A 27,957-nucleotide genomic window follows, 5' to 3' on the forward strand; every position below is an offset into this window, starting at 1 on the left:
ATGGTCTGTTTTGCTTTTGGAAGTTATATAAAGGCACCAGAATTAATTTTAGCTGGTTTCATAACATGCTACTCATAACAGGACCTTGTTTGCCTTGTAAATCACTCAGCCATTGCTTGGAGTACCTGTTACTCTTGATGCAAATTACTTCTAATGCCTGCTGACTTCTCAATTAAGGTTGATGGTTACGGCTAAATCACTAAAAAGATTTTTCTTTCTTTAATATTTCCTCAAAGCATCTCCTTCTGGCCCCCCTCTCTCTTTCTCAGGCAGCCCCCCTCCTTTCCTCCTTGTAGCCTACTTTTTTGAATGCTATTTGAAGGACACGGGTTCAGCAGGCTGTGATAACTTCCATCTTATCTGTCAACACAAGAACACACACAGAGACAGTATGCAAATATATTCTAACACACACACATGCAACATTGGACCTCCCCCTTTTGACAGAAAGAGAGCAGTAGGAGTGAGTGTCTGCAGTTTGAAGACACTGGTACCAGACCAAGGATGAATGTGGACAATCAGAGCCATAATGTGAGATGTGAGTGACAGTAAAGGTGATATCTGTGGTATTAATCTTCACAGGAAACGTGTGCTTTTGTGGTAAACATTGTGTCAGTTATTAACTTTCTACACTTTTAGAGACAATGCAGATATTCAGAAGGATCTTTGAAGATTTCTTATAACCAATTTAGCTGCCATTGTCCAAGCAGAGTTCACTACAGTTTCATCCTTTGCTTTTTCCCTGAGTCACTTCTCATCAATTTAATTGGCGACTGTTCCGCTGCGTTGCCTCACGACTTCTAACAGTAATGTTTTTACAAGTGAAAATATACTTACTGAACAAGAGGACAAATGACTAAAGTATGCTGTCCTAGTTGTGACAAAGTTTTTTTCATATTCAAATGTTACGTACAACAATGTTAAAGGTGCAGCATAATTTGAATCCTTTGTGTCTCTAGGCTTTGATTGTGGCAGAAAGATCTGATTTATGCATGATATTTTATGTGACTTTTCTCTGCAAAAGGGGCCTGAGTGCCGGTGAAACCTAACCAGAACCCATGATGTATTTTTAGAAATGCATATTTGAAAGTTATTTAATGAGACTAGTCATTTTCATATGTTTTAAGCAAAAATGAACAGGCAAGAAGGCAAAATCATGTAACATAAACGCTGAAATGTCAAGTATCTACTTCAAAAGTCTGTGACTACAAACATTCACCCTGTTGAATCAGTTCTGCCAATGTTTTTCATCATCCATCTTTCACCTCATTAAGTTTTTCCTCACATGAATCCCTAAATATGGCTCTCTTTCTCTTTATAGGCTGAAGGATCGTCCTTCCTACAGATGGGAGCATCTCTAGAGCAGCAGGTCATTTGCATGTTCAAGGTAAAGAAATATGCTTAGATTATCATCGAAGAGTTGCATTAAAACAGTATTTTATGGTCAGTCATGATAACAGGGACTTCACAGGCAGACTGACACCATATAGGGCAATCCAGCCCATGAATGCAATACCTGATCTGAAGATTTGGCCAAATTCACAAAAAAAACACAAAAGTTTTTTCTTATGGTACCAATACCCATGTTATTAGAGGGTTTTTCATGAGTGATGTTTTAGGAGTCTTGTCGTGCCAGTGCATCTCAGTGGTGTGATTACAAGTCCCATAAACAGAGATTATAGACAAAAAAATCATCTCAGAAAAGGGGGTTTGATATATAATACTCCAACTTTACTTCATTTTCTATTGTAAGTAAGTATGGAAACTACCAGTGTGAAATGTCATGCTTCTTTTTTAGGTGTTTTTAAAGACACATTACCAGAAAGGTTGACAAAATTCTCCATATCTCAGTACCAAAAATTATAAACTGGAAAAAGATATGCAGTGCTATTTTCAACACTTTAAAGGTGGTAGTCACTTCACTAATATGAAGTACAAACAGCAAGTAGCAGTGATGACAACAAACTATTGATAAAAGAACAAATTAGATTATCAAAGCATTTATGCTCTTAAGAACTCAAACATGTTGACACCTCTGCACAAACATGCAGAAAGTTGCAAGATTTCAAGTGAATGCCGCTGAAGTCACACTCCTTCCTGCCCATATCTTTGTGTCTCTGTTCTGCTCTCCACCACCGTCACTCTATGGCTGTTCTGATGTTTGGAAATAGAAAACTTTCTTCTTGAATACCCAGTGCAGTGTTCATAGAAATAGTTCAGGTATTCAGTATTACTCCAAGAAGATTTTAATTACTGTCATGCTATAATGCTCCAGCAGGAGGTTTACCTTTCATAAGGGATAATGTTAGTCTTATCATCTTCAATACTTTTTGACAAATTTTATTACATTATTACCTTGTATACTTATCACTTCAACTTTGTATCCTGTTTCAGCTCATGGAGGAGTACGATTGGGGCGAGTTTGCAGTGATCACCAGTTTGCTTCCAGGCTACGACACTTTTGTGGATATCGTTGAGTCCTACACAGATACCTCATATTTCATGTGGAATTTTCAGGATGTTTTGTCTCTGGAAATGTCAGTTGGGGCGAATGACGTAAAAACAAGGAGGTTGCTGCAGCAGGTACAGTGCTCTTAAGAGACAGCTTTCTCCAGTCTATTGATTAGTTTGTACACAATCACTGTGATAGCTGGTTTAAAACCAGCTCTTCATTTTAATGTGCTTGACTGTTAAAATGTTCATAATTTCATTGCTGTGATTTTTAAGCTACAGGGAAACATCTGTTGTGCTTTCAAACTTTGGAATCAGAATTGTAACACTGATAACTTTGTAACTGCTAAAGGTGAAACATACTGAATCTTAAACTCATTTTATTCTAAATCAATAGTAGCCAGATTGTTTTGTAATTTTTATAGCCATCTATTTGTGTATATGTTTGGCTTTGTAGGTAGTTATTTGACTTTTTTTTTTTTTTTTTTTTAACAAATAAGTTGAGACAAACTCACCGAGGTGAGTGAACACCACATTCCACGTCTTGCAAACTGTACTATAAAAAAGAAATAGTAGTGAAAATAGATAAATAGTACTCACCTGTCCAACAGCAACATAGCCAGGTCTACAACAGACTTCAGTCATGTGTTCAGAGTGGCTCCCACCAACTTGTTTGAGCCTTTCAAATATATATACTAGTCTGGCACAGTGTTAATTTTGGCAGTGAAGTGCCGTTGGAGATCTCAGACAGGAAGGCAGTGACTATTTAGTGAAGCTACAGCAGCTTCCAGTGACAGGAGGGTAATCACAGTCATCAAGCTTAGCACAGCTCATCAAACCTGTTTATAAAAAATGATAGGTAATTAGTTTAACCGACTCGTATATCTCCTGACGGCTAATTTGATAAACGAGTTTAACCGTTAAACCATGTGCATCCCTAATAAAACTCATTACATTTCAGTCTTTATTCATCTATATTAATGCACTATCAATGCTTTAATTGATTTAACACTGATGAAAAAACTGACACACCTTATAGGCACAGCAGAAAAGTATCTTTAATATCCAACAGTCCAGTACTAACATGAAAGTCTTGCTTTAGCCTCCTTGGTGAAATCTAAACTTAATTTTTGTCAGTTTTCATCACCAAAGATCTATTTTTAGCTAGTCTTAGTCTAGTCTCCCTTTTGAAAAAAGGGTGGTCTATGAACATTATTCATAATTTCAGTCAACAAAATTTACTGGTCTGGTTTCTTGCTCAGCCACTCTCTCTTTTTCTCTTCTAGCATCAGCATCAGTCTCTTTTCCATCTCTCAGCTTCAGTATGGTATGGTACTAAGATGAGCTAAATGGCTTGTTTTTGCTAATCGTAACATAAAGCACATGAGAGAACCATGGCTAGCTCTCAAAGTTTTATAGTGCTCAAACCAGTTGATGGGGCACTTTGTGGAAATGGGATTGACACCATCCCCCCTGCAGAAAGTTACTTTCCTGTTTGATTAACTTTGGATCTACTATTTTAAGGAGGGAAGTTAAATATTGTTGCTTTCATCAGTAACATTGACAGTTACTGGGTGATAATACTTGTGTCAAGAACATTCTTAGTTTATTTGGATAAAAGTTGTTAGATTTTGTTTTTTAATTGTTTCACTTGATTTTTGGGCATAATTCCAGCTCACTTCATAAGTATTGCTGAGTCTGAATTCAAGAACAGCTGTTGTTCCCAACTGTTATGACACTTCATGTTCATGTTTTCTGTAAATCCCTGAAAAACTTTCATGTCTGCAGGTGGACTCTCAGGTGCTTTTGGCGTATTGTTCCTACGAAGAGGCCCAGTACTTGTTCCGTCAGGCAGCCGAAGTTGGTCTGCTGGGTCCGGGCTACATCTGGATCCTCCCCAGCTTGGCCGTGGGCAACCCTGACAGCCCTCCACCTGCCAGCTTCCCTGTTGGTGTTATCGGAGTCATCACGGACCAGTGGAGGAAGAGTTTGCGGCAGAGGGTGAGGGAGGGTGTTGCCATTGTTGCTAAAGCAGCTGAGAGCTTCAAGAAGCAGTATGGATTTATTCCTGAGGGACATGGGGACTGCAACAAACCGTCTAAACACTCTGACAACATCACTCTTTTCAGGTGAGGCTGAACACTGATAGCATATAGCTCATTCTTAGTGATTCTTACTGATGCATGGACAGAGGAGCACTTCTTATGTGACTTCAACAGCACAAAGCATGCAGTTAAGTTTTCAGCATCCCAAGTGCATGTGATCTGATAAGCAAATTAACTTTGATTTATCTTATACAGTCAAATCTGTCATGAATGTATAACGCAGCAGCCAGAAAAGCACTCAGCAGGAACACCCAGAGCTCCACCAATCAGCCGCCTCTATCGTCCCCTAATGAGTTTCTTCTTGTCTCCCGCGTTAGACCCCCAGGGGAGCTTTAGGCTTAATTAGGAGGTGATCATTGTGTGTGTTTATCTGTGTAAATGAATATGCAAATTATCTTGTGGTGTAGATTCAAAGAGATGCAATGCAAGCTGTTGATTTCACTTTATGTTCCTGTGGGATGCAGGCACATGCTGAATGTGACATGGGAGAGACGAGATCTGTCATTCAACAACCAGGGCTTCCTGTCCAACCCATCCATGATCATCGTTGCTTTAGACCGGGAGAGACTCTGGGACAAGGTAATGAGCAACTGAGAATAGAATAGTAATAGTATACTGGCTCTGATGGCATAGGAACAATGCAATGTTTGATCTCTTATATCTTGGCTCGGCAGAATAGTTACATTTGTACAGAGGACTGAATTGACCTGACACAATCATGCATAGGATAATGTATTAGAAATAATCCAAAAACATTGAGTTAAATATGGAATCACTGATTACCATAGCATTTTACTCTGTTTTACAGCAGTAATATAAAAACTTTGTTTGTTGTATTCATAAGATCTAAACTTTCTTATCTCCTTGTCTTAGAATAACAATGCTGGTTTCCCTCAAGCAACTAAATTTTAGTTGTTTTGTCAAGATATCAAGAAATGAACTTCTTACAGGAAAACCAATGTTGTTATCAAAGAATAATAAGTCCAGATCTATAAAAACGAACACAGAATTACTTTTTATCTCAGAAAACAAAGCTATAAAAAAAATGAATGGTTGAACTGTATGTTTGATTAGGCCGTAGCTTCTGTAGATGTAAGCTGGATTTGTAACGACCTTTAAACATGATCACAGACTTGGTGATCTGAAAATGCAGCCTAAAATACTTCCATAAATGAAAGAGAACAGGCACTTAAACTTAACAGTAGAGCTGGGCAGTTAATCCAAAAAGAATGGAAACCAACATTTAGAGCCTCTAACTGATGTAAAGCTGCCGTGTCAATTATTTCAATTTTTTACAGCCATTGTAGTCACAACCCTTGGGTTAAAGTTCTCTTGAATCATTGTTCTGGTCATTTAAATCTTTGTTTGTTTTGTTTTTTTTCATTTTGGGAGTGGCAGAAGCAACCGTATTTGTCATGAGAGTCGCCCTGAAAAGCAAGCAATCACACTTCCCTTTGCGCTGCTCCACTAAAAAACTAAAAGACCTATAATCTGAAACTGCCACCCTAACCCTATAATGACATTGAGATGCTTTTGTCACCACAATACCATAAAATTTATAAAACCGTTACATCTCTATGTTGTTTCTCTTACTGCAGCAGACAGCGGAAATGCCACTGTTGTTATTAAGCTACTGTGCATTTAGTCAACAAATATGTTCTAGGTATATTTGGGATGCATTAACTGTGCTTTAGTGTGTGTCTTGATGTTGAGTACCCTATGTGTATATGAACGGTATGGTACGTATGAATATATATGTACATGCATATTGTGTATTTGGTGGGTGGGTGGCTAGGCTTGGGGGAGCATTAAGTGTGAGTGATTGTGAGTGTGTGTGTGTGGAGTGGGTGTCTTTATGTTTAAATGTTTCTGTATTGTGTTTTGGATTTATCTCTAATTATGATTTTGTATTACTGATGATTGTATTTATGTTTTGTAAGGACCCCCTTGAAAATGAGATGATGCATCTCAAGGGGCTATCCTTGAAATAAATAAACAAACAAACAAACAATTAAAGTTGGAGAAAGTACGAAAATTGAATTTGCCTACTTCACACAAATATCAGTGACTCTATCAAATGAAATGATTCACCTTGAGGATGCTCACAAACAAAATTTGAAGAGCAGATTAAGTGGCATTTCTCCATAAACAGGCAGTGATTTTAAAGCATAAGAAAGCTTTGATACATAGTAGCTGTCTGCATGAATTTCTCTTTTTGTGCATTTCATTAAAATTCCAAATATGCTTAAGAGACTACACAAAGAGACCTTTGCAAATAGTATCTGTTTCCAACATCTTATTAGGTTGAAAGTCACCATAATACTACAATGTGCTGGTGTTAGCATTACCCTCTTTAGTTACTTTTGTTGTACATGAGTTTGGAAATGCAGTTTCTTCTTTTTGAATGATTTGTAAGCATATGATACAGACATTCCAAGCTTTCTTAACTTCCCTTTAACAAAATGTGCAGGGTAGGGATGAGACGGGAAAAAACTGTTTTTTCCCTACCAGGCTGTGAACATGTGTTTCTGCTTAAAAAGTTTCACAGTTTAGCATCTAATTATCTCGCTTCTGGAACAACTCTCAAGTTGCCATTAGAGGAACTGCATTTTTTTGCACAAATATATCAGCTTCTTTTTCCACTCCTATGGTTGCCACTCTATATTTATGAAGTTCTTTGACACTAAAGAAGAAAACCTGATGAATTCTAGTGTTTTTCTTCAGCTGCAAAGAGCACCTTTATGGTGTTATTTCAATACAACCCTGTAGACTTTACTCCAGATAAACAGGAGGTAGCATGATCATCTGATAGTGCAAGTATCACAATATCTAACAATATGTGTAAGATCCCTACATGTTTAGATAAAACAAAGTAGTGCCTTTGAGAAGGAGTATGTTAGCTTATGGAGTTAAGTGCCTCCTTTAGCTGTGAGTCACAACATCAGCTGCAGCTCCAGCTGTGCAGTCTGTGTTGGTGAGTGGCCAAGATCAGTGTTAAAAACCACAATAACTAAGTCCCTGCTGTGTTTAGATCACAGCACATCCTTGTCTCTCTTTTACCTTACATATTACCTTTGTCTCACACCTTTACTCTGGATTCAACAAGCTTGTGTCTGTTGCATTGGACATGTCAAGATTCATTTAGGAAAAAGTGGGAAATGAAAGGCTGGTTGAAACAAAGTGAATTAAAATTGAATAACTGACCATAAGTAAACCTTACATCCTCTGAGCATCAATAATAGGGGATATTTGAAGGTACAAGTGTAGACATAATTCCAGATCAATAACACTGTGTGTCTCTGTGGGTTTCCCACTGAGGCTATAGCTTTCTCTTAGTTCCATTTCATCGTCAGGGTGCCTTGCAATTTTCTTGAGTATTTTCAGTCCCTATTTCACACACACTCACACGCATGCACTTCTCAAGCCTGAGGCTGTATTGAAAAAGTGGGCCTAAACAGAGAGACCTGAATGTAATCTCACAGCTACAGTTGAACTCATTTATTTCTACCCTGCAAAGACCAACCCACTTTATCACTGTCAGCTCCTGGCTGCTGTGTATGTATGTATGTGGGTATGAATGTGGACATGTAATTGTGCTGAAGTGGGGTTCAGTTTGGATGTGTGCATTGAGCTTATAGTCCCACTTGTGTAACCAACAGCAACTAATCCACATATTATGAATTCATGAATTTCTGACGTTGTTTGGATGTATTGCGGATGTTTACACGCTCTCAACAATAAGACACCACTTAAAGAATGAAGCTGTGCAAGAATAGCTCTTTTCCGCTCATTACAGCTTCTTCTTTCATCATTGTTCGTCTTCTCTTCCTACCATGTTTCTCATCCCTGCTAACATCAGGCAATAGTGCATCTGCTCTTTTAAAGCGTCTCTCATTCACTGTGAATCTGACAGATTAACATGAAGTAGTTCTTCATCAGTCAGGTAGTTTTTGGGTGGCATTATAGAAGTGAAGTTCACTTTCTCTGCTGGGACCCTTTGACTTTTTCTCCTTTTTTTACATCTACAGTGCTGTAAGAAAGTATTTGCTCCCTCCAGATTTCCTATATATTTACATTTTTGTCACACTGAAATATTTAGAACATAGTAAAAAATTTTTTTTTTTACTACTAGACAAAGATAACCCAGTGTCCACTCACCAACGTTTAGAACCACTGGGCCAAAAGGTCTTAAAATCAACACATCATGCTGTGTGCTAAAAAAAAATCAAGAACAAAGTCCTTGACATCTATCAGTCTGGAAAGTGTTACAAAGCCTTTTCTAAGTGTTTTTGACTCCTGTGAGAGCCATTATCCACAAATGGAGAAAAACTGGAACTGTGGTGAACCTTCCCAGGAGTTGCCAGCCTAAGAAGAAAACTCTGAGAATGCATTACTAAATGAAAATCATCATCAAAAAACGGCATCATGTATTTACTCGGGTTGTCTTCATCTAATATTAAAATGTGTTTGATGATCTGATACCTCTACTCTTCCACCTGTAGAATCAACATAAAGAATAAGAATGCTTTTGGATGAATAAAGCTTCAATTAACCACATTATTTTTTTAAAATGTCAGTAGATCAGATGGTAGTCTACAGTGTGTTCGTTGTAAAGGTGTCACAAAGATTCTGTTGCTCTGTTCGGTTCTGTTCAACTCCACAGCCCACCGATCCAGTTAAACTCTGTGGCACATTTGCCTGGAAAGTTGAATCCAAATAACTCTGCCAAAGAATCAGAGCACAAGTGTTCAAGTATTTAGTTGTTTAGCTTTTCCTACTTTACTTTTTAGATGCACTCTCAACACTCTGATTAACCTCATTTCCAGCTGGCGCTCACAGCAGCAGATAAAAACGACTCTAATAAAGTGTCTTCATGCTGACTGCCCGGCACCAAACAGCAGACAGACAGAATTAATGGCTTGCCTGTGAACATAGTGGACCATTTAGGAGCTGGAGAGCCAAATATTTGTCTCTTTTGGCGAGGACCAAAAGTAGACACAAAAGAAGAGCTTGATTTAGATTTGATTGGCCAGAAAACACTACAATACTACTTCCAATGCTCATGTTAAATCAAACTTCTTTAGAATGTTGCAAATGAATGTTTCCTAATTGAAAATGGGTATGAGACCTTGTGTCAACTTTTCAAAAGTTGGTATGATTTAACATTAGTATGAACATACATTTATAGAATATTTAACCTTTATTCAACTAGGACTTATCCCATACCAAAATCTCTTTTACAAGAGAGTCTTGCCACAAGAAGTGTGGCACAAGAAGATTCACACATGACAAACAACAGAGCACAATAATAAATAATGTATGCACTGTGGCTGGAGAAGTTAAGATTTTTGTGCAACTTTGACTATTTTCTTAATTCTTGTTATTTCTTAAGCCTAAAACCTCATGTGCGCTGTCAAGGCTGTCTTTAAAGTATAGAAAATATCATGGACTGCAGGGTTGGTATGAAGTTGCATAAGGAGATGCTTAGATGATGGAATTGAATGGAAATAAGTTGTAAATTCCAGAGTTTGGAAGTTTTTCAGGCATTGCTGTTTGATAGGGAGGATTTTGCATTTATAATCATGACAGTCATTTTGTCCATTGTGATATATTTGGTGAGGGGCATCTGTGAGGCATTCTTGGTGTTTATTACTTCAGTTTTTCTGGTTTTGTGTGATACTGCAACTGCACTCTGATTGTATGCGTGTGCTGCTAAATCAGCCATGGCCTCTCCAATGACCAAGACAAATTTCTCCCAAGGGAGGCACTTAAGGCTAATCTAATCTAATCACTGTTATCCACCAAGAAAGAGCTCTGGCTGTGCTGCACATTTTAGGGAAAATACAGAGGCAGGTTCAGCTATTCGAAGCTATTTTGGTTGTTTTTCTAGAGCTGCTTGATTTGCTATTATTGCCACCTTCAAAGAGAGGAGTGATTGAATGATGGGTTTGTGTTGATGGGCTTTCTACCCAAACTGTGACCAATTTCATTAGTGCTTCATCAGGCTTGACATTTCACTCTATATTCATTTTGCAGATACTTTATTCCAAAGATAACAGTTTCAACAGGGGCATTTAGCGCATGTAGAGTAAGACCATGACACAGTCAGAGAATGGGAAAGTTTCTATTTTTCCCTAAAAATCTCTTAAAGCAGGTCATTTTTACAACACAAGCTGGCTTGGAAAGCACGCTAGGATGTAGTCTCAACAGGTGTGTTTTTACCCTTTGGCAGTGATTTTGCTGAGAAGAGCATTGCCCTGGAGGAGCACCCACAGGGTCGTATGAGTAACTTGACAGGAAAATGTCTGAGGGCAGAAGAGCTCATTGTTTGTAGCTGGGGTGTGTGGGGTTGATCATGACTTAGAGGTTAAAGAGGGTTCATTTTCATAGCAGTGTATTTAAGCACAGGAGTGTTTATTGTGATAAAACCAGTAGCATTAACAGCAGGAATATGATGTGAAGTGCCTTGGATATAAAAACAAACAGATGCATCCTAGGCCACGTATTCATGCTTGAGTTAATGTTTCTCATGTTATTAAACATATATTTGTCACACTTCAAAGAACAGTGGCTTCATGTCTAAAGGGTCTGTCCTGCATAGTTGTAAATCGGCACTGTTTGGAGATAGTTTCTCATCAGTAATAGGATAAATTCAATAAAAGAACTGCCTTTAACATGACCAACAGAATCCAACAAAGTTCACTTTTTTCTCTTTATAATTTCTAGCATAATTTGGCTAGTGTCTGCAGTGCTTGCACTACCAGCCTTCAATCCTTTGTGTAGGTTAATGTCAACACACCTTAGCTGAGCATCATCACTTATTGCTTTGGTTATATGTGATTATAATTGGACACAGCTTACTGGCAACTTTATTCATAACAGAGCTTAACTGTGCCGTTCCTACGAGAGGCTAAAGCAGTCAGCAGATGTTTATATTGATTTGAAGAGCACTGTGACTGCAAGGTAGTTGCCATAAGAACATTTGCAGTGGCTACTAGTGGTGAGTGGCTATGTTACAGTTTAAAAGGAGTGTTTGAAGAGGATTCTGGGCCTGAACTAGTAAAAAAAAAAAAAAAAAAAAGTTGATTTATCTCACCTACATCTGAGCTGCGTATATCTAGCGCAGGCGAAAAAGATTTAACTGTTTAGCCGGCCATTCATGTGTGTGTCTATTCTCATTCGACAGCTTCCTTTTAAACTATAGTAACTGTTTGACACTGAACCACTTCTTCTGTGTGGGGCTCCAAGGAAGAAGGTAGGGAACCACTGCTTTAATCCATAACAATTTGACGCCTACTAATAATATGTGAAGGTAAAGACTGATACATAGATGACAGAGCATCTACTTAATGTGCTCTTTAAAGAAGACAATAGCTTTGGGAAGTTTCATACATGCAGTATTATTTAACCTTAACCAAATTTCCCCCGGTATATCACTTAGTGGTTAAAAATCACATTACACAACAAGGTGTTCATTTGCCGTGAAGCAGAAGAAGTGTGTACCTTTGTACATCTTTCATTCCTCCTTTAAAAAACGGCTTTAACTGAGTCCAAAAAAAAAAAAAAGGACCGTAAAGGAAGCTCAGCATTCATTACAAGAACAGTAGAACAGATTTTTAGTCGCAGTGTTGTTCACACACTTCACTTGTAAACTGAGTTACATTAGGACTGATGATCAAATCACATTTCTTGAACCACTGGTCCAATTGTTCTCTGCTTTCCTGCCATCCAGCCTCAATGGTTTATTGATAATAAATTTCAGATCTTCTCTCATTACTTTTTTTACCCACAGGAAGGAAAATTAAAGCTAGACTGTTAATTGCCACAGATCCTGCTTAACTGAGCAGAGCACTTTCTTGTTTGGCTTAAGAGAAGAGCAAAACATGGTTCCATAAGTGCGGGCAAGTTTAAACAGTTAGTACTTTTTTGACATGTTCAAGATATGACAAATTAGGTCCATATATGTTACAGGAGTTCTGTCATTACTTTTTGGCATTTTCAAACAGTCAGGCAGTGATCCTGCTGCTGAATATAATCATGCACACATTACTCAGCAGATTTCTGTCATGATGGTAATTTAAGGCACACCATGCCTGATTATGAATAACAAGGGAGAAAACATATGAGAGTCCCATAGAAGACAGATTGTAATGAATGATGATTCATATGAGGCATCTCTGTTATTCACTCAGTCACAGATGGTACAACAAAAACAAACCACCAACTGAAACTGCATACTGTACCTTCACGCAAATTTGAGAATTATCCAAGTATGACAAACTATACAGCAAGTGTGAGCGAGCAAAAGAACAAATCATGAGTTGATATAAAAAAGAGGTCTCATAAAACTGTGAGAGAGTGAGTTTCACCTGCAGTAAGTCGGCGCTGGCTGGGCTCAGTGCGCCTCATTAGGTTTGGGTGATGTGACAAACATGCTAGCTTTCACAGTGAGGGTTTCACTGAGCTTACAGTGGCAACACTGATGGGATTACTCATTGTGTTAAGAGACATTACTTAGCAATTCTTATCCGGAGTAGCTCGTTCTGACATGAATAAAGTCAATATACTAACTTTTATTCAGTAGGTATCTCCGTTTGCTCAGCTAAGAAGCTTTTTCCCTCACGTTTCTGAAATTATTGGGCAGCATATGTTTTAAATGCACACAGAAAGGGAATTAAAGAGCACTAATCACACCAGTGTTCTCATTTATGAAAAGTGACATTCCAATTTGTCTGTTCGGTTGAAAGAGAAAATGAAAAATTGAATAATCAGACTACAAAACAAACACGGATTGAAGCTTACACATGCTTGGATGTATAATTTAAGCGATGCAGTCAGTTTCCTTCTTTGTTTAGCTCCTGTCTTTTTTTGTCTTACTCAAAGACTTTAAAGTCTTCTCAGCACGCATAAATCAACTCTGCTCCTCTTTGATCTTCTAATCCTCTTCATCCAGGTCAGCACATGCTAATTTTTCCTTCGTACAATTAAAAAAGTTCTTCCTGTGAAGTAGGTACAGACAAGACAGGTGAAGAGAGGAGCGGCTGACATGCAGGGAATGTTAGAGCTGTGATTCAGATGTAATTGCCATATTTGAAGAAGTATTCAGATGTTTTACTGAGCTAAAAGTAGTATAACCACCAAGTCAAAATAGTCTGCCACAGAGAAAAGTGTTAGGATTAAAAGCCTTCACTGATAGTAGTAAAACATTACTTTAATTCACTTTTATACTTGAAGCTGCACTAAAAGAGAAGATAAACTAAGATGCTTTTCATAGCAGCAAGCATCCTAATCCATGATAACTCACCATACTTTAGACTGGTTTTTAAATTTGGTAATCATTATCTTTAAAAGAAGTTGTAAATAAGTGTATTATTTATAAAGTTGATTAAAAAGTACATTATTGACATGAAAAAAGTTTCAGGAGAGTTTAAAGTAGGGCTATCAAAAGACAGATTAATCTCAGGATTAAAACCAGGATTCTGTAGTTAATCGCGAGTAATCACACTCTTTTATAGCATTTGAAATTCCACTATCCTCCATTCAAAATTGTTCTTGTGTTATTTTGTATTTTTCTACGATCTTAAACTAAGGATAACTGGTTTCCTGTTTGGGTACAGACATGCTTTTATTGGTAGGTTTAAGATTATGACATAAACCTAACTACAGAAAAAAGAACTTAATATGGATAGAAAAGGAAATTAGTGAACAGAAAGAAAGGTAAATATTTGGTAATAAGGTTTAGATAACGTTTTGCTGTTCCACTGAGCTGTCTGTAATTAAAGTGAAATGTTAGTGGACTTATTCTATATCACTGTGGCTGCAGAGAGAAGCTGCAGTGGCTTAACAAAAGTGTGTCGAAAGGGACAGTAAAGCATGAGATTAATCGCAATTGAAAGTAATTAGTTAGCTAATTGTGGACTGTAATTTTTTCCTATCGATCTTGACTGCCCTAGTTTTAAGTGGCTTAAAACTAAAACTAAAGTAACAGTGGCAGGACAGTAATGGTACACTTCAGAGATGGGCCATATCAGATCCAATATTGGTATCGGTTTAGATTGTTTTTACATCAGAGATCAAACTGATGGTGCTGATCTACATTACTGGTCCAAATTCCAACATTTCCATCGTTGCATTGCACAATGCCGCTAAATGTAGCAGCAACTTTCTTTGTCATGTCAATTTTTAGTTTTAAAACCTTAAAACATCTGTTGCTTCCTGCTGCAAGAGTCCCTAGATATATCCTATTATCATGTTTAGTTAAATCATTGTTTTTTAAGTTATTCTAGTAGAGTTTTTTGGTTTAGTTTAGTTTTTTCATGTTATTTTTACATATTGACTTTTAATTCAGTGTTACATTGTTATTCTAGACTTTTAGTTTGTTGCAGTAGCCTTGTGGTGCTGTTGGTTGTTTATAGTTGCTACTGCTACTTTTACGGTGCACTGCAGTTTTAGATTCTTAATTTTAAAACATTACATTAATTGCTGCTACTTGTTTTTATTTGAAGCCAGCACAAAGTTTTAATAAATCAATTGGAAATATTAAGTTTTATGCATTTAAAAGCATTCCTGTTTGAATAAGATATACTGTTTCAAGTTTACTAGAGCTTTGTGTAACCTTGCAAAAAATACTCCCAAAAAACAATGGTCTATCAGGTAGCGGTACACGAGTATCAGAATCAGATTGGGACTGAAAAAAGTGGCTGGCCAGTCTCTACTTGTACTGACTTTTTATTGTGTCGCAAGACATCATAACATCCCTGAGCCATAGGTTGGTTATTTACTTTCTAAAACTATAAAAAACTTAATATGCCACGTATAACTTCACCTTTTCTCCTCAGGTTGGTACCTATGCTCGAGGGATCCTCCAGGTTCGTTACCCGGTCTGGCCCCGCTATGGCAACTTCTTAGAACAAGTATCAGATGACCGTCACCTGACCGTGGCCACGCTGGAGGAGCATCCGTTCGTCATGGTGGAGAATGTGGATCCGGGCACCGGCACGTGTGTGCGAAACACTGTGCCATGCAGACGGCAGTCCAATCAGACGGAGAGGTACAGATGGCAGGATTAATGGCTTTTTAAATCCACACCTGTTATACAAATGAAACATTAAAAAATTATATTCTATAATGCAGCCACCCACAGTTAGTAGCAACTGTAGCTGGAGTTAATTCCCAAAGCCTTGCTGACATAAGGCTTACTGACCAGAATGTAAACAATAATAAATTGATAGCACCAATAGCATTTTGTAGGAACTATTTAGCACTATTTGATCTAGAAAATGTAGATGAAGTTGTATGTACTGTAGACTTTGTCACATGTAACTTTTATACAGCCACAGCAATGAGTAACAACATTCAGCACAGAAATGTGGATGTTAACCTGGAAAGAAGATTGAAGGCTGCCGTTTGTGATGCCGTTGTAGTGCTCAATAACATTTGTCTTGTCAACTAAATGCAATAATATTTGAGTTTAACTGGTTTGGAAATTGTTTGCCTAAGATAATCACAGTTTTGTGATCTTATTTAGTTATTGACAATTGAACAAATTACAAGTCAGAAAAAATATAGCGCCTGTTCTTACACATAGTGATAGCATGCTAACAACAACAGACCCTACCAGTTCAACAACTAAGAAAGGGAAGCCTATATTTTTTGACAAACTTCTCATATCTGTGGTCATTTAATTTTTAACTATAGAATCTAAATGTACAGTCCCCTCCAAAGGATTGGAACAGTGAGGCCATTTCCTGTATTTTTGCTGTAGACTAAAAACATTTGGTTTTTACATCAAAAGATGAATATGAGATCAACATGTCAGCTTTATTTCCAAGTATTTACATCTGGGTTGATACACAACTTAGAAGAGAGCACCTTTTATTCAAACCTACCTATTTAGGTGTGTTTTGTTGCCCAGGTGTGTCCTATCACATTGATTGTTCACGTAATAGTGCTGAATGTGAACGCTCAGTTTCAGATTTGAGTTTTGCCTATGCAGACTGCATTTATATTTAGAGGTGTAACCAAGAAACCACTGGTGTACTCAGTAACGGATGTCGAACGGTTAGACCAAGGAAACATCAACCGTTGATGACAGAAACAAGGTGAGAGCTGTAAAGAAAGATCCTCAAACAACTGTTAGTGACATCAGCAACAACCTCCAGAGGGCAGGATTGAAGGTATCACCATCTACTGTTCACAGAAGAATTCATGCACTAAAGCACAGAGGCTACACCAGAAGATGCAAACCACTCATTAGCAAGAAGAACAGAAAGGCCAGGCTGGAATTTGCCAAAAAGTACAGGGACAGGCCTAAAAAATTCTGGGACAAAGATTAATGTTCTGATGAGACAAAGATGAACCTTTACCAAAGTGATGGAAAGACTTAAGTTTGGAGAAAGAAAGGATCTCCTCTCGATCCCAAACATACAAGCTTATCTGTGAAACAGTGGAGGTCATGCCATGGCTTGGGCTTGCATGGCTTCTTCTGGGACGGGCTCATTAATCTTCGTTGATGATGTAACACATGGTGGTAGCAGCAAAATGAGCTCAGAAGTCTATAGAAACATTTTGTTTACCAATTTAAGGAAAGATGCAACCAAGCTGATCAAGAGTTCATCAGAGGCAAGAAGTGGAAGATTTTAGACTAGCAAAGTCAACCTCCAGACTTAAACCCTATAGAGCATGAATTTAACCTGCTAAAGAGGAAACTGAAGGGGAAAACCCCCCAAAACAAACAATAACTGAAAGAGGCTGTGGTGAAAGCCTGGAAAGCGTCACAATGCAAAAGTTTAGTGACGTCAGTGGGTCACAGGGTTGATGCAGGTATTGCAAGCAAATGATTTGCAACAGAGTATTAAGTCTTATTCACTTTCATCTATTTTAAGTCTCTCCGTTCCAATACTTTGATCACCTAAAAATTTGGTGTTCCGTTACAAATAAAGCTATCTCCTAAGTTGTGTAAGTTGAAATGTTGATCTCTTGTCTCATATTCATCTTTTTGTGTCAAACCCAAATGTTTTCAGTCTACAAAAAAAATAAAGGAATTGGGCCCACAGTTCCAGTACTTTTGGAGGGGACTGTGTATGGTTAAACATGACAGCCAACTGATCAAACATTGCTGTTATGCCACTGTTTACTTTATTGCTTTTCTAGCCTAAAATTGCAAAGTCATCTAGCAAGCCAAAAATCAATGCTGGTTCAACTAAATCTATGGCAATTTCATGTTCCCCATGGCTCCTTAGATGGAAATCTGAAACTTTCCCAACACTGTTGTTATTTTTTTGCCACTTGTAAACCTCTTATACTACCCCATTCTACTCAGAAATTACTCAGAAAGGAGTGATATTTCAAGCTAGCACGGGTTTATCTTTAACAGCACAAATAGAAGCTAATTGAGCTAGCTTTTTAAAGTGTTCCAGTAATAATATGCTCCCCTGTTTTGTTATTTTTGTTTTGTTTTTGTTTGTTTTTTTTTCAAAATACATACACTAGCCTTTACTCTTAAGCTAATTATTGCTATCGTGCTGTTCATAAAACGGATGTAGTTTAGGTGCCTTTTGTAAATTACACTTGTGGTACCTTTATCAGCTAAACCATGATTTCAGGCAGGTCTGTCTTGTGTTACTGTTGTCAGTGGTTGTTTAATAAAGACGTTGTACATGTCTGATGAGCACCAGTTGCAGGTAGACAGAATTAATGGCTGTTTAATGGCTGTTTTCTGCCGTGCTGTGATCTGTGTTTGACACCGGAGGTGTGTTTTTAAAGTGCTTAGACACTGAGCACACACAATTACGCCGTGTTTAATGAAGTGTGGAGGTTTGCAGGGACTACTCGGATCTAAACTAGGGCAGAGAAACAGAGAAGGAGGGGTCTGTGTGCAGGACTGAAAATCATTTCACAGCTTCCCAAAAGCAAAGTTTTCATACCTATACCAAAATGTTGCCTTGTCATAATTATAAAGAATAATGATATGGTATTAACAAAGTTAAAAGAAACTTGTTGACATTTGCTTGCTTATCAACAGCAGACAAACTCTGAGAATGTCCCATAAACAGCAGGAAACCAACTTCCCTGCAACAAATTTGTCTGAAATTGGCCTATTTAAACATCTTTGGAGGAAGAAAAACACCTGAGCTTGAACACTTGATAGAAAAGGAGCACATAAATCTATATGAACTAAAGGCCAGCATCTTATTCCAGAGCTTCTCATTAAATGAACTTTGAGAGACATGGCTGTGGGTAGAATCCTAAAGTAGGGAGACAGAATGGAGAGGTATGCAGAAAAGGAGCCATGGGCCAGATCTAAACTTTAACAGTCCGCCTCAATTATAGCAGCCTCTGCACTTGGAGTTCATGGACACAACAGTCAGGCTACTGGGGCTTTAATTTTTGGCTTTTGCCTAATTTGACACAGCGGTTGATAGCTCAGAAAGTCAGGGAGAGAGCAGGGAACGACACTCCTGGAGGGGAGCCACACGTTGGGCTTGAACCCAGACTGTCATCTTAGAGGACTGTAGCCTGTCTGTTAGCCATTTACCCCCCTGTTCTGCACCTGTTTCACTAGTTTTGTCAGGAAGTCAGACATCATGTTGTGATGTTTTGGCTGACAGCACAGTCAGTCAGCGCCTGACAGCTAACCTACCACACCCACCACACCTTGCTGCGCTGACTTTGTCATTTATTTTATGGCCTAAGGCTCACATTTGTTTCGTATGCTGGGGGTTTTCATGTTGTTGCTGTTGGCAAAAGACTCTTTCACCTCAGTTTTCACCTGCAGTTGCTCCTCTCTGCACTCTGGAGGTTTGTTATTTTTTAACTGAATTCTCTCTGGAGGATTTCCTCTCTGCCTGTTATTGATTATCTGACTATGAATTCATGCTGTTATGTCAGCGACCTGCAGTGAGGAACTTGGTCAAGTGTGAAACCATATCAACTGTAAAGCCACAGAAGAACCCCCTGACTTTATTACAGACAAATTGGTGTAACACATCGATACACGGATCCCTTTACTTTGGAAAAAGTGCTCCAGTCTCACTTCATTCTAAAGGGAACAAAACATGTTTTGAAGACGTTTTGCTGTTTCCCTAAAAGGCCACACAATACCTTTTTGTTTACAGAGATATAGGTCTGAGATAATTCAAGTTTATTTCCACATATTTGGTGGAAAAATGTGACCATATGCAGCCGATCAAAGGGTGTTTTTTTTGCCAGCCAGAAGAAGAGGCATACATTTGTATATGTATCAGTCCATCCAGGCCTTTTGAATGTGATATCTCAAGAATGCTTTGTGGAATTTCCTTCAGACGTTAACAAATGTCAACTCTTACTCAAGGATAATTGGATTCAATTTTTGGAGTCATGGATCAGAGAGCAAGTTTTGGACCTCATGTTCATCCCTTGCTTGTAAATGCATTATCTTGGGAATGCTTTGAGTTTTTTTATTTAAACTTTGTACAAATTTCTATTTTAATGCAAGGAAAAACTAGGTAATTAGATTCTGTGGTTTGGAGGTCAAAGGTTTCTGTGCCTATGATCACAATGTTTCCAAATTGCTTGAAGGGATTTTTGTCAAATTTGGTACAAACCTGCACTTGGACTTGAGGGTGAACTTATTAGATTTTGGAGGTCAAAGGTCACTGGCACTTTTCGTGTGAGATCACAGTGACTCATCATAGTGTAGCTTCTTTGGACCTAGACCTTCCTGACCTCCCATAGTACTTTAACTGTTTGGCAAGGTAGCCATAGCTTGTGGAGACATATAACTACCAGGGAAGTATGGTAGGTTTTGTGGTGGTTAAGTGTTTAATTTCATTTTTTTTTAGCTAAGAGTATTCAAATATAAGTGCTATGACAGTAGAGTGAGGGAAAGAGTAGCAATGTGTGGGCAAAAAAGGTCTAAGTATTAGGGCTGGGAAATTAATCGCAAATTAGATTGAATCCCAATAAGGCATGCTGCAATTTTAAAATCGCAGACAGTGCAATATTTCTTTAACTTGAAAAGTGTAAAAAACAGTTTAATACATTTTTGCCCTTTTTCATGCTTTACACATTATTCAAACTTTCAAGTGTGTTTTATTTTTTATCTTTTTTAAAAATCCTACTTTTCTTGCTCATGTATTTATTTTTCTTCATCAAAATGAGAATAGTATGAGGAATGATCAGCCCCATCAATATAGCAATTGATGTCAAATTTGCTATACGAGCCAAAATTGCAGTAAGATATTTTTTTCTAAATTGTGTATCCCTAGTTTAACTTATCTATTTCTGTGCTTGTTATGATATAATTAGTATTATTTCTTGCTTATATATGTTGAAAAACACAGAAAATGAGCCTGACTCTATGCGAACATAAATCATCCTAACTTGTTTGATTTGTTCAACCACAAGACGTACTGGTTTGCTTCCTGTTCTTCCCTCGTTTACAATCTGAATGCTCAGCAAGGCTAACTGACTGCTTCATTGTTTGCATCTAAAATTTCAAGGCAATAAAAGCAAATAAAAAATCACTCCAGGACTGCTGGACAGCTACTTCTATCCAAGAGTGTTATATTTTGATACCAATCACAGGTGTGTTTCCACTAGTCGGTCTGACTTGGTTCAGTACAGCTTGGTATGGTTTGGTGCAATAAGCCCAGTTCAACTGAACTACACTGGACTACTTGGTGGAAATATGTTGTATGTGGCACATTTACCACTGTTCCCAGTTTTGAATTATTAGACATTAATTACAGGATAATATGCTCAAATTAATCACCCTTTCATTATGGAGAGAAGAGAAAACAAACAATAAAGCCTGTTAATACCATGCTCACACTCACTCGATTGTGTGTTTGTGTTTGTGTGAGTGAGTGTTTGTCCGTGGTATGTATCTGTTATGCAGATTGCAGAGCTGACCATGGTTGGCACGTTAATTAGGGAGATATGTAGCAGCCGTTGTTGGGTGCGATGGCACATTGATTGCCAGTAAAGAAGATTTATCTCTCGGACATGAGGACATCTGTCATAGCATGGCACAGTGTTATCCTGTCCTACCCTCCCTCTGTTCCTCTTTAACAATGTCTCTCACCGGCTGGCATGTCCCATTATTTGGACGCTGACCAACAAATGGGAAGACATAAAGAGAGAGAGAAGACCGCTGCTGTATAAATCAGTTAATCTCGTGCGGTCAGAACAGCTTCCTTGCAGAGCAGATGTTTAGTGTGATTAAAACTTCTTGCGTGGCTCATTAAAAACCCTTTCTTTAGACGGATGATGACTTACTCTAAGTGAGCCTGTCTACACCAAGAATTTACACACAGAATCCCAGTTTTATAATGTTGGTTAACCGATTTAATGGTACAAAACACATAGGCCAGATGGTGATGGTTAAACATACGATACCGTACAATCAGCATTGGGTAGTGTAACATTTAAAGTAACTTGTTAATTCACTTAGCTACATAATTGGAAACGTAATTCTTTACATTGTTATGTAACTAATGGAGCACTCGCTGCTGTACCTGCTTGTGAATGTGTGGACACATATTTCTACAGCCAGGTTTAAGACCAATAATCTATAACTCTGCAGCCTGATAAAGAATAACACATAATAACCTTTATGGCTCTTTTATAGAATAACAATCTGCCAACCAACATATATAGGTATGCAGTATTACGCACAGGCTGTAGGTAATGTGGCATACCTCGTTCAAATGAACACTACATTTCACTATGATGTTCTCGTCCCTCATGTCCAAAAATTAAACATAATGACGATTTTAATGCTGCTAACTCACTAGCTTTGCACATGCACAACAAGCTCATGTGTAAAGTAAAAACTCATGAGAAAACATTGCACATGGAGGAGAAGTTTTTATTGGCATAACATGTTCTATAAATTGTTACTATACAAATCAGGATTGACTGATTGTAAATACAGTTGCAAGAAAAAGTATGTGAACCCTTTGGGATTTCTTGGATTTATGCATAAATTGGTTATAAAATGTGTTCTGATCTTCATCTAAGTTACAACAATGGATAAACAGTCTGCTTAAACAAATACTGCACAAAAAATGATATGTTTTCATGTTTTTCTTGAACAAAACATGTAAACATTCACAGTTCAGGGTGGAAAAAGTATGTGAACCCCTAGGCTAATGATTTCTCCAAGAGCTAATTTGAGCCAGGAGTCAGCCAACATGGAGTCCAATCAATGTGATGAGATTGGATGTGTTGGTTAAAGCTGTCCTGCCCTATAAAAAAAAACACACACCAGTTTTGAGTTTGCTGTTCTAAAGAAGCATTGCCTGATGTGAACCATGCCTGGCACAAAGAGCTCTCAGAAGACCTACAATGAAGAATTGTTGAGTTGCATGAAGCTGGAAAGGGTTACAAAAGTATCTCCAAAAGCCTTGTTGTTCATGTGGCCACGGTAAGACAGACTGTCTACAAATGGAGAAGGTTCAGCACTGTTGCTGCTCTCCCTAGGCATGGTCATCCTGTAAAGATGACTGCGAGAGCACAGCGCAGAATGCTCAATGAGGTGAAGAAGAATCCTAGAGTGTGGGCTAAAGACTTACAGAAGTCTCTGGCACATGCCAACATTTGTGTTGACAAATCTACAATATGTAAAACATTAGACAAGAATGGAGTCCATGGGAGGACACCACGGAGGAAGCCACTGCTGTCAAAAAAAAAACATTGCTGCCCGTTTGAAGTTTGCAAAAGAGCTCCAGGATGTTCCACAGCACTACTGGCAAAATATTCTGTGGACAGATGAAACCAAAGTTGATTTTTTTGGAAGGAACACACAACGCTATGTGTGGAGGAAAAAAGGCACAGCACACCAACATCAAAACCTCATCCCAACTGTGAAATATGGTAAAGGGGCCGTCATGATTTGGGGCTGCTTTGCTGCCTCAGGGCCTGGACGGATTGCTGTCATTGACAGAAAACTGAATTCCTAAGTTTATCAAGACATTTTGCAGGAAAACTTAAGACTATCTGTCCTCCAACTGAAGCTCAACAGAGGATGGGTGATGCAACAGGACAACGACCCACAGCGTAGAAGTAAATCAACAACAGAATAGCTTCAACAGAAGAAAATACGCCTTCTGGAGCGGCCTAGACAGAGTCCTGACCTCAACCCGATTGAGATGCTGTGGCATGACCTCTAGAGAGCGATTCACACCAGACATCCCAAGAATATCGCTGAAATGAAACAGTTTTGTAAAGAGGAATGGTCCAAAAATCCTCCTGACCGTTGTGCAGGTCTGATCTGCAACTACAGGAATCGTTTGGTTGAGGTTACTGCTGCCAAAGGAGGGTCAACCAGTTATTAAATCCAAAGGTTCACACACTTTTTCCACCCTGCTCTGTGAATGTTTACATGTTTTGTTCAAAAAGACATGAAAACATATCATTTTTTTTTTGCAAAGCAGATGGATTTACCGTTTGTCATCAGATAGATCCATTGTGTGTGTTGTTGAGAGACCCTGAACCCTCAGTTATGGAACCAAAGCTAAGGCAGAGAGTATGTTGAAGCTTTCAGTGTCTTAAACCCATTAGCAGCATGTCGATATTTTCAGAGCCCTGTGTTTTAAAAGTGTTTTTTAGCATTCAAGGTGGTAATATTATTATTTACGATATCTGCATAGTTACTAAAGTTACAGTAATGAAAATATCTTGGTTTTGGCAATAGTCTGTAGCTGTGTCTTAATTCAGGGATAGCATTGTTGAAAGGTCCAAGGTTTCATTGCCTGTAAGATAGTCTGGTGGTCTCAGGATTCCCAGTTTGCACCATCAACTGTCCCTGCTCTTAGCTTTGGACCAGCTTGGCTCAGCTCTTGAATGGTCTTCTCTATCAGTATTCAAATGCGACTTCTAAAGATGCAGCTCCTGAATTGGGGCATAGCATGCAGTTTGGGTATAGTTTAGACGCACCTACTGTATATTTGTAAAGGAAAGTTAGCTACATGCCAATATAACTCCTTGACCTACTTTTTTTCACAAGTTCCTTCACAAATCTGTTAAGACTGTGTACTGGAGACCTGTTGAGTATTAGGATCATTCAGAGGGATACCAGGCTGAAAGTACTTTAGTATGCTCCACAGTCTGGAGCTGTTTCGAAAGGTCTGGGTCCTTTAGGACTAATTAAAGTAAAATGTTAAGTTTCAGCTCCTGAGTATTACTCGAAGCTTTAGCAGTGGTTGTGTATTTTTTCACATAGACCCTGAGATTTGAGAGTTTCCCTGAGTGGACTACACAGAGTCCTGACCTCAGCCTTTTCAGTACTTAAGATTGAACTATGAGTCAGGCCTGATCGCCCAAGATCAGTGGCAGACTGCAGTAATGCTTCTGTTGCTGAACAGGAGGAAATACCTCCCACTTGGGTCTAAAATCTGTTGGAAAGCCTGAAACCACAAGATCAGAGGCTGTAAGAAAATTGCTGAGGTTGTGACGTCATGTCTCTGCCAGCCTTAGAGCAGATAGCTCCTTTAACTCGGTACTATTTCTCTATTTCTTATCCACCATTTCACCCATTGATCTTTATTTAGGGAAAAAACAGCACATCTGTGGGTTTGCCCTGCATATTTGAAGATAAATCAGTATCATCTACAGACCATAGAATACAAAATGAAAAGCTTTTGGATTACAAAAAAGTCACACAACAATTAGAGTGCTCAGAAAAACTGCAGCTCCCCTGAGAACTGTAGAGTACGTACTTGTAATCATCTTGACTTACTGTAATCAAATTAAAAAATGCTTCCCACAAGCACAGTCTTTGTCACATGTTTTCCCCTTGCAAAGTCCTGCAAAGTTTTTAGCATTATGGGAACTGGAGTTTTAAGGCAATTAAATCACAAACTTGCCGAATGACTTAATGGTATTTTGTTTAAAAATCATAATTGTTTTTACACAAAAGAAAGTGTGTTTTACTTCCATTTTAGCCTTCCAGCAGCTTACTGTTTGCAAGGTTTTGGAATGACTTGAACTACATGTTCATAATGCTGTAATATTTGCATGGTAACATACTTGGGGCATCATGTATACAATATAGCTTAACATTTGGATTGGGAACATGATGACATTTCAATGAAATACTTACCATAGCACTGCAAAAATATGTTTTACACCTCTTCTGTTTGTGGGTTGGACTTTGAGTTAAAGGAACACTTTTTGTTTTAGTGTGTGCACTTATCCCACCTTCTAAACAAATTGATTTGTTTGCAGAGCCCAGCAACTAAGGGAATAGAAGATGCAGTATTTGCCAAACTAGCAAAAAAGGTTAATTATGTATTTTTCTTTGATACAGAATATTGTTGTTTTACCTCGGGAAGAGTTCAGAAATGTGTGCCTGCTATAATAGTCCTGAGTCTTTTTAACTCTCAGCTTTTAAGTGGCTTGGCTTGTTTTCAACCTTATTAAGTAGGGCAGTGGTTACCAACCTTGAATAAACAGTACGTAAAATTCTGACTCCAGTAGACTTTAAACCAAAACAATAAAACAATATGACGAGAACAGACTGCCCAGCTCAGTCCATCTCTGCTTTTTACTTCTCAGAATATATATGAGTGCTGGAAGTGACACGAGAGCGCATGCACATTCTTGGACTGCTTGTAGCATTAATGTAGAAGTGCCTTTTTAAGTGCATTTCCCTTTATTAGGAGAAATATATGAATGGAAACAGAATGTTGGGTTTCTCTTGAGTAAAAATGCCCTGTGAGGTGCCGATTATATTGAACAGAGCGAGTAGAATCAGAGTCACAGTCCAGTGTCAGTGTTCTTTACACTGCTTTATCCAAAGTTTGGCATTGAAATTAGTGATGTGAGGCTTGGACGCAGCGGCTCGGCTGTGGGCAACCCATTCCATGACGCTTTCACTGCACTGTTTCTGTGCTTAGATAAATGTTGATGTAAATTACTTTACACACCTCTGCGATTTTACGTAGTCTTCTGCTTCATGGCTGAGTTGCTGTTGTTCCTAAATGCTTCCACTATCTTATATAATCACATATATTTGACTATAGAATATCCACAAGGGATGAAATTTCATGAAACATCTTATTGCAAAGGTGGCATCCATAATATCATGCTTGAAGTCACTGTGCTCTTCAGAATGACCCATTTTGTATCACGTTTGCAAATGGAGATTGCATTGCTAGTTGCTTGATTTTATACACCTGTGAAAAGGTGTGGCCAAATACTTTTGTCCATAAAATGTATATTGTGCCAATCAAAAACTAATATAACACTGTTTTCATTGCATATTTTGCAGTTTACCGTGTCCTGCATCATTTCATTCTTTTGCTTGTTGTCATTCAAAATCAAATAAATAAATTCATATTTCAAGTTGTGAAGCAGGGAGACATGCTGAATACAATAAAACAGTTTAAGCACAAAGCTTTAAACAGGAGAGCAAGAGATAAACATATTTCTGCAGTCGTCTCTTGTCTATGTTTTTTTCTGTTTATAGGGACGAAATTGTTCATGACATCAAACATAGCAGACATGCTCTTAACTATTGTTTAGCGGCCATGTAAGCTTACATGTGAGCCAAACAGACTCAACCTATCAGCTCTTTAAACTTCACAGCTGCAATGTAAGGCCAGCTCTGTTCTGACTGTCTTTGCCCTTTAAATTCTCAGTTTGAACTTCTTGGCTCTGGCCGTCTCTTTGTTGCTCCTAAAGGGAACTCTTTTGTACCTGCAGCTGTATCACTTCTTAACTAGTTCAAGAGGATTCACTTTAACTGAATATGTATTCCTTGGAATAGGTGTCTTCAGAAGCACTTTATCATGACTTGGTTTTAATCATCAATGTTTGTTTTAAAAATTCTAATGTTAATTTTAATTGTATTTTATCTGAGTGTGTCCTGAATTGTGAATCAGTGTTGTGTTATTTGCTGCGCTGAAACTCCTGTTTGCACAGCAAATGTACCTTTTTAGGTTATAATGATTATACCATAACCTTGAACCTTGAACGTAGCCCAATGACTAACATTAACATCCGTGTGCGTATGATCACAGTGGTGGTAATTTCAAATTTCCTCCTCCTCTTCTCTGTCCTCCTCCTCCATCTGTTCAGCTCTGCTCCTGCCCTCCTTTCCCTCCAATCTAAAGCTGCAGCCCTGTCAGGCCTTGTCTTGTTGTTTCGCCCGTGTCTCCTGTCTGCCGTTCACCTGAGAATCCTCCTCTCTCTCTCTGTTGCTCTATCTCTCTCTCACTAACTCACTCTCTCTGGTCTAAATCCCTTATGGTGCTTCCCTCCACGCTGCACTAGTTTCTGGGCATTTTGTGAAGAACAACACACAACACAACTGCTGCTAATCCTCTAAGGATACTGTACGACGTGTGTTTGTGTGAGTGGCGGAGGGAGACGGCCCAATTTAGGTGTGTTTGAGTGTGTGTGCGTATTGTCAGCG

At 38.4% G+C, this 27,957-nt stretch overlaps 1 protein-coding gene across 1 annotated transcript in view; it reads left to right on the plus strand.

Annotated features, from left to right (window-relative positions):
- Nucleotides 1-27,957, plus strand: part of LOC121528890 (glutamate receptor ionotropic, NMDA 2C-like) — a 101,944-nt gene that overhangs the window by 48,845 nt on the left and 25,142 nt on the right. The window contains exons 4-8 of the mRNA XM_041816534.1: nt 1,322-1,387; nt 2,395-2,583; nt 4,240-4,580; nt 5,021-5,135; nt 15,395-15,606. Of these exons, the coding sequence (XP_041672468.1) occupies nt 1,322-1,387; nt 2,395-2,583; nt 4,240-4,580; nt 5,021-5,135; nt 15,395-15,606 (923 nt within the window). The remainder of the gene's footprint in view (nt 1-1,321; nt 1,388-2,394; nt 2,584-4,239; nt 4,581-5,020; nt 5,136-15,394; nt 15,607-27,957) is intronic.

This window comes from Cheilinus undulatus, linkage group 20 (genome assembly GCF_018320785.1).
Source record: "Cheilinus undulatus linkage group 20, ASM1832078v1, whole genome shotgun sequence".
NCBI lineage: Eukaryota > Metazoa > Chordata > Actinopteri > Labriformes > Labridae > Cheilinus > Cheilinus undulatus.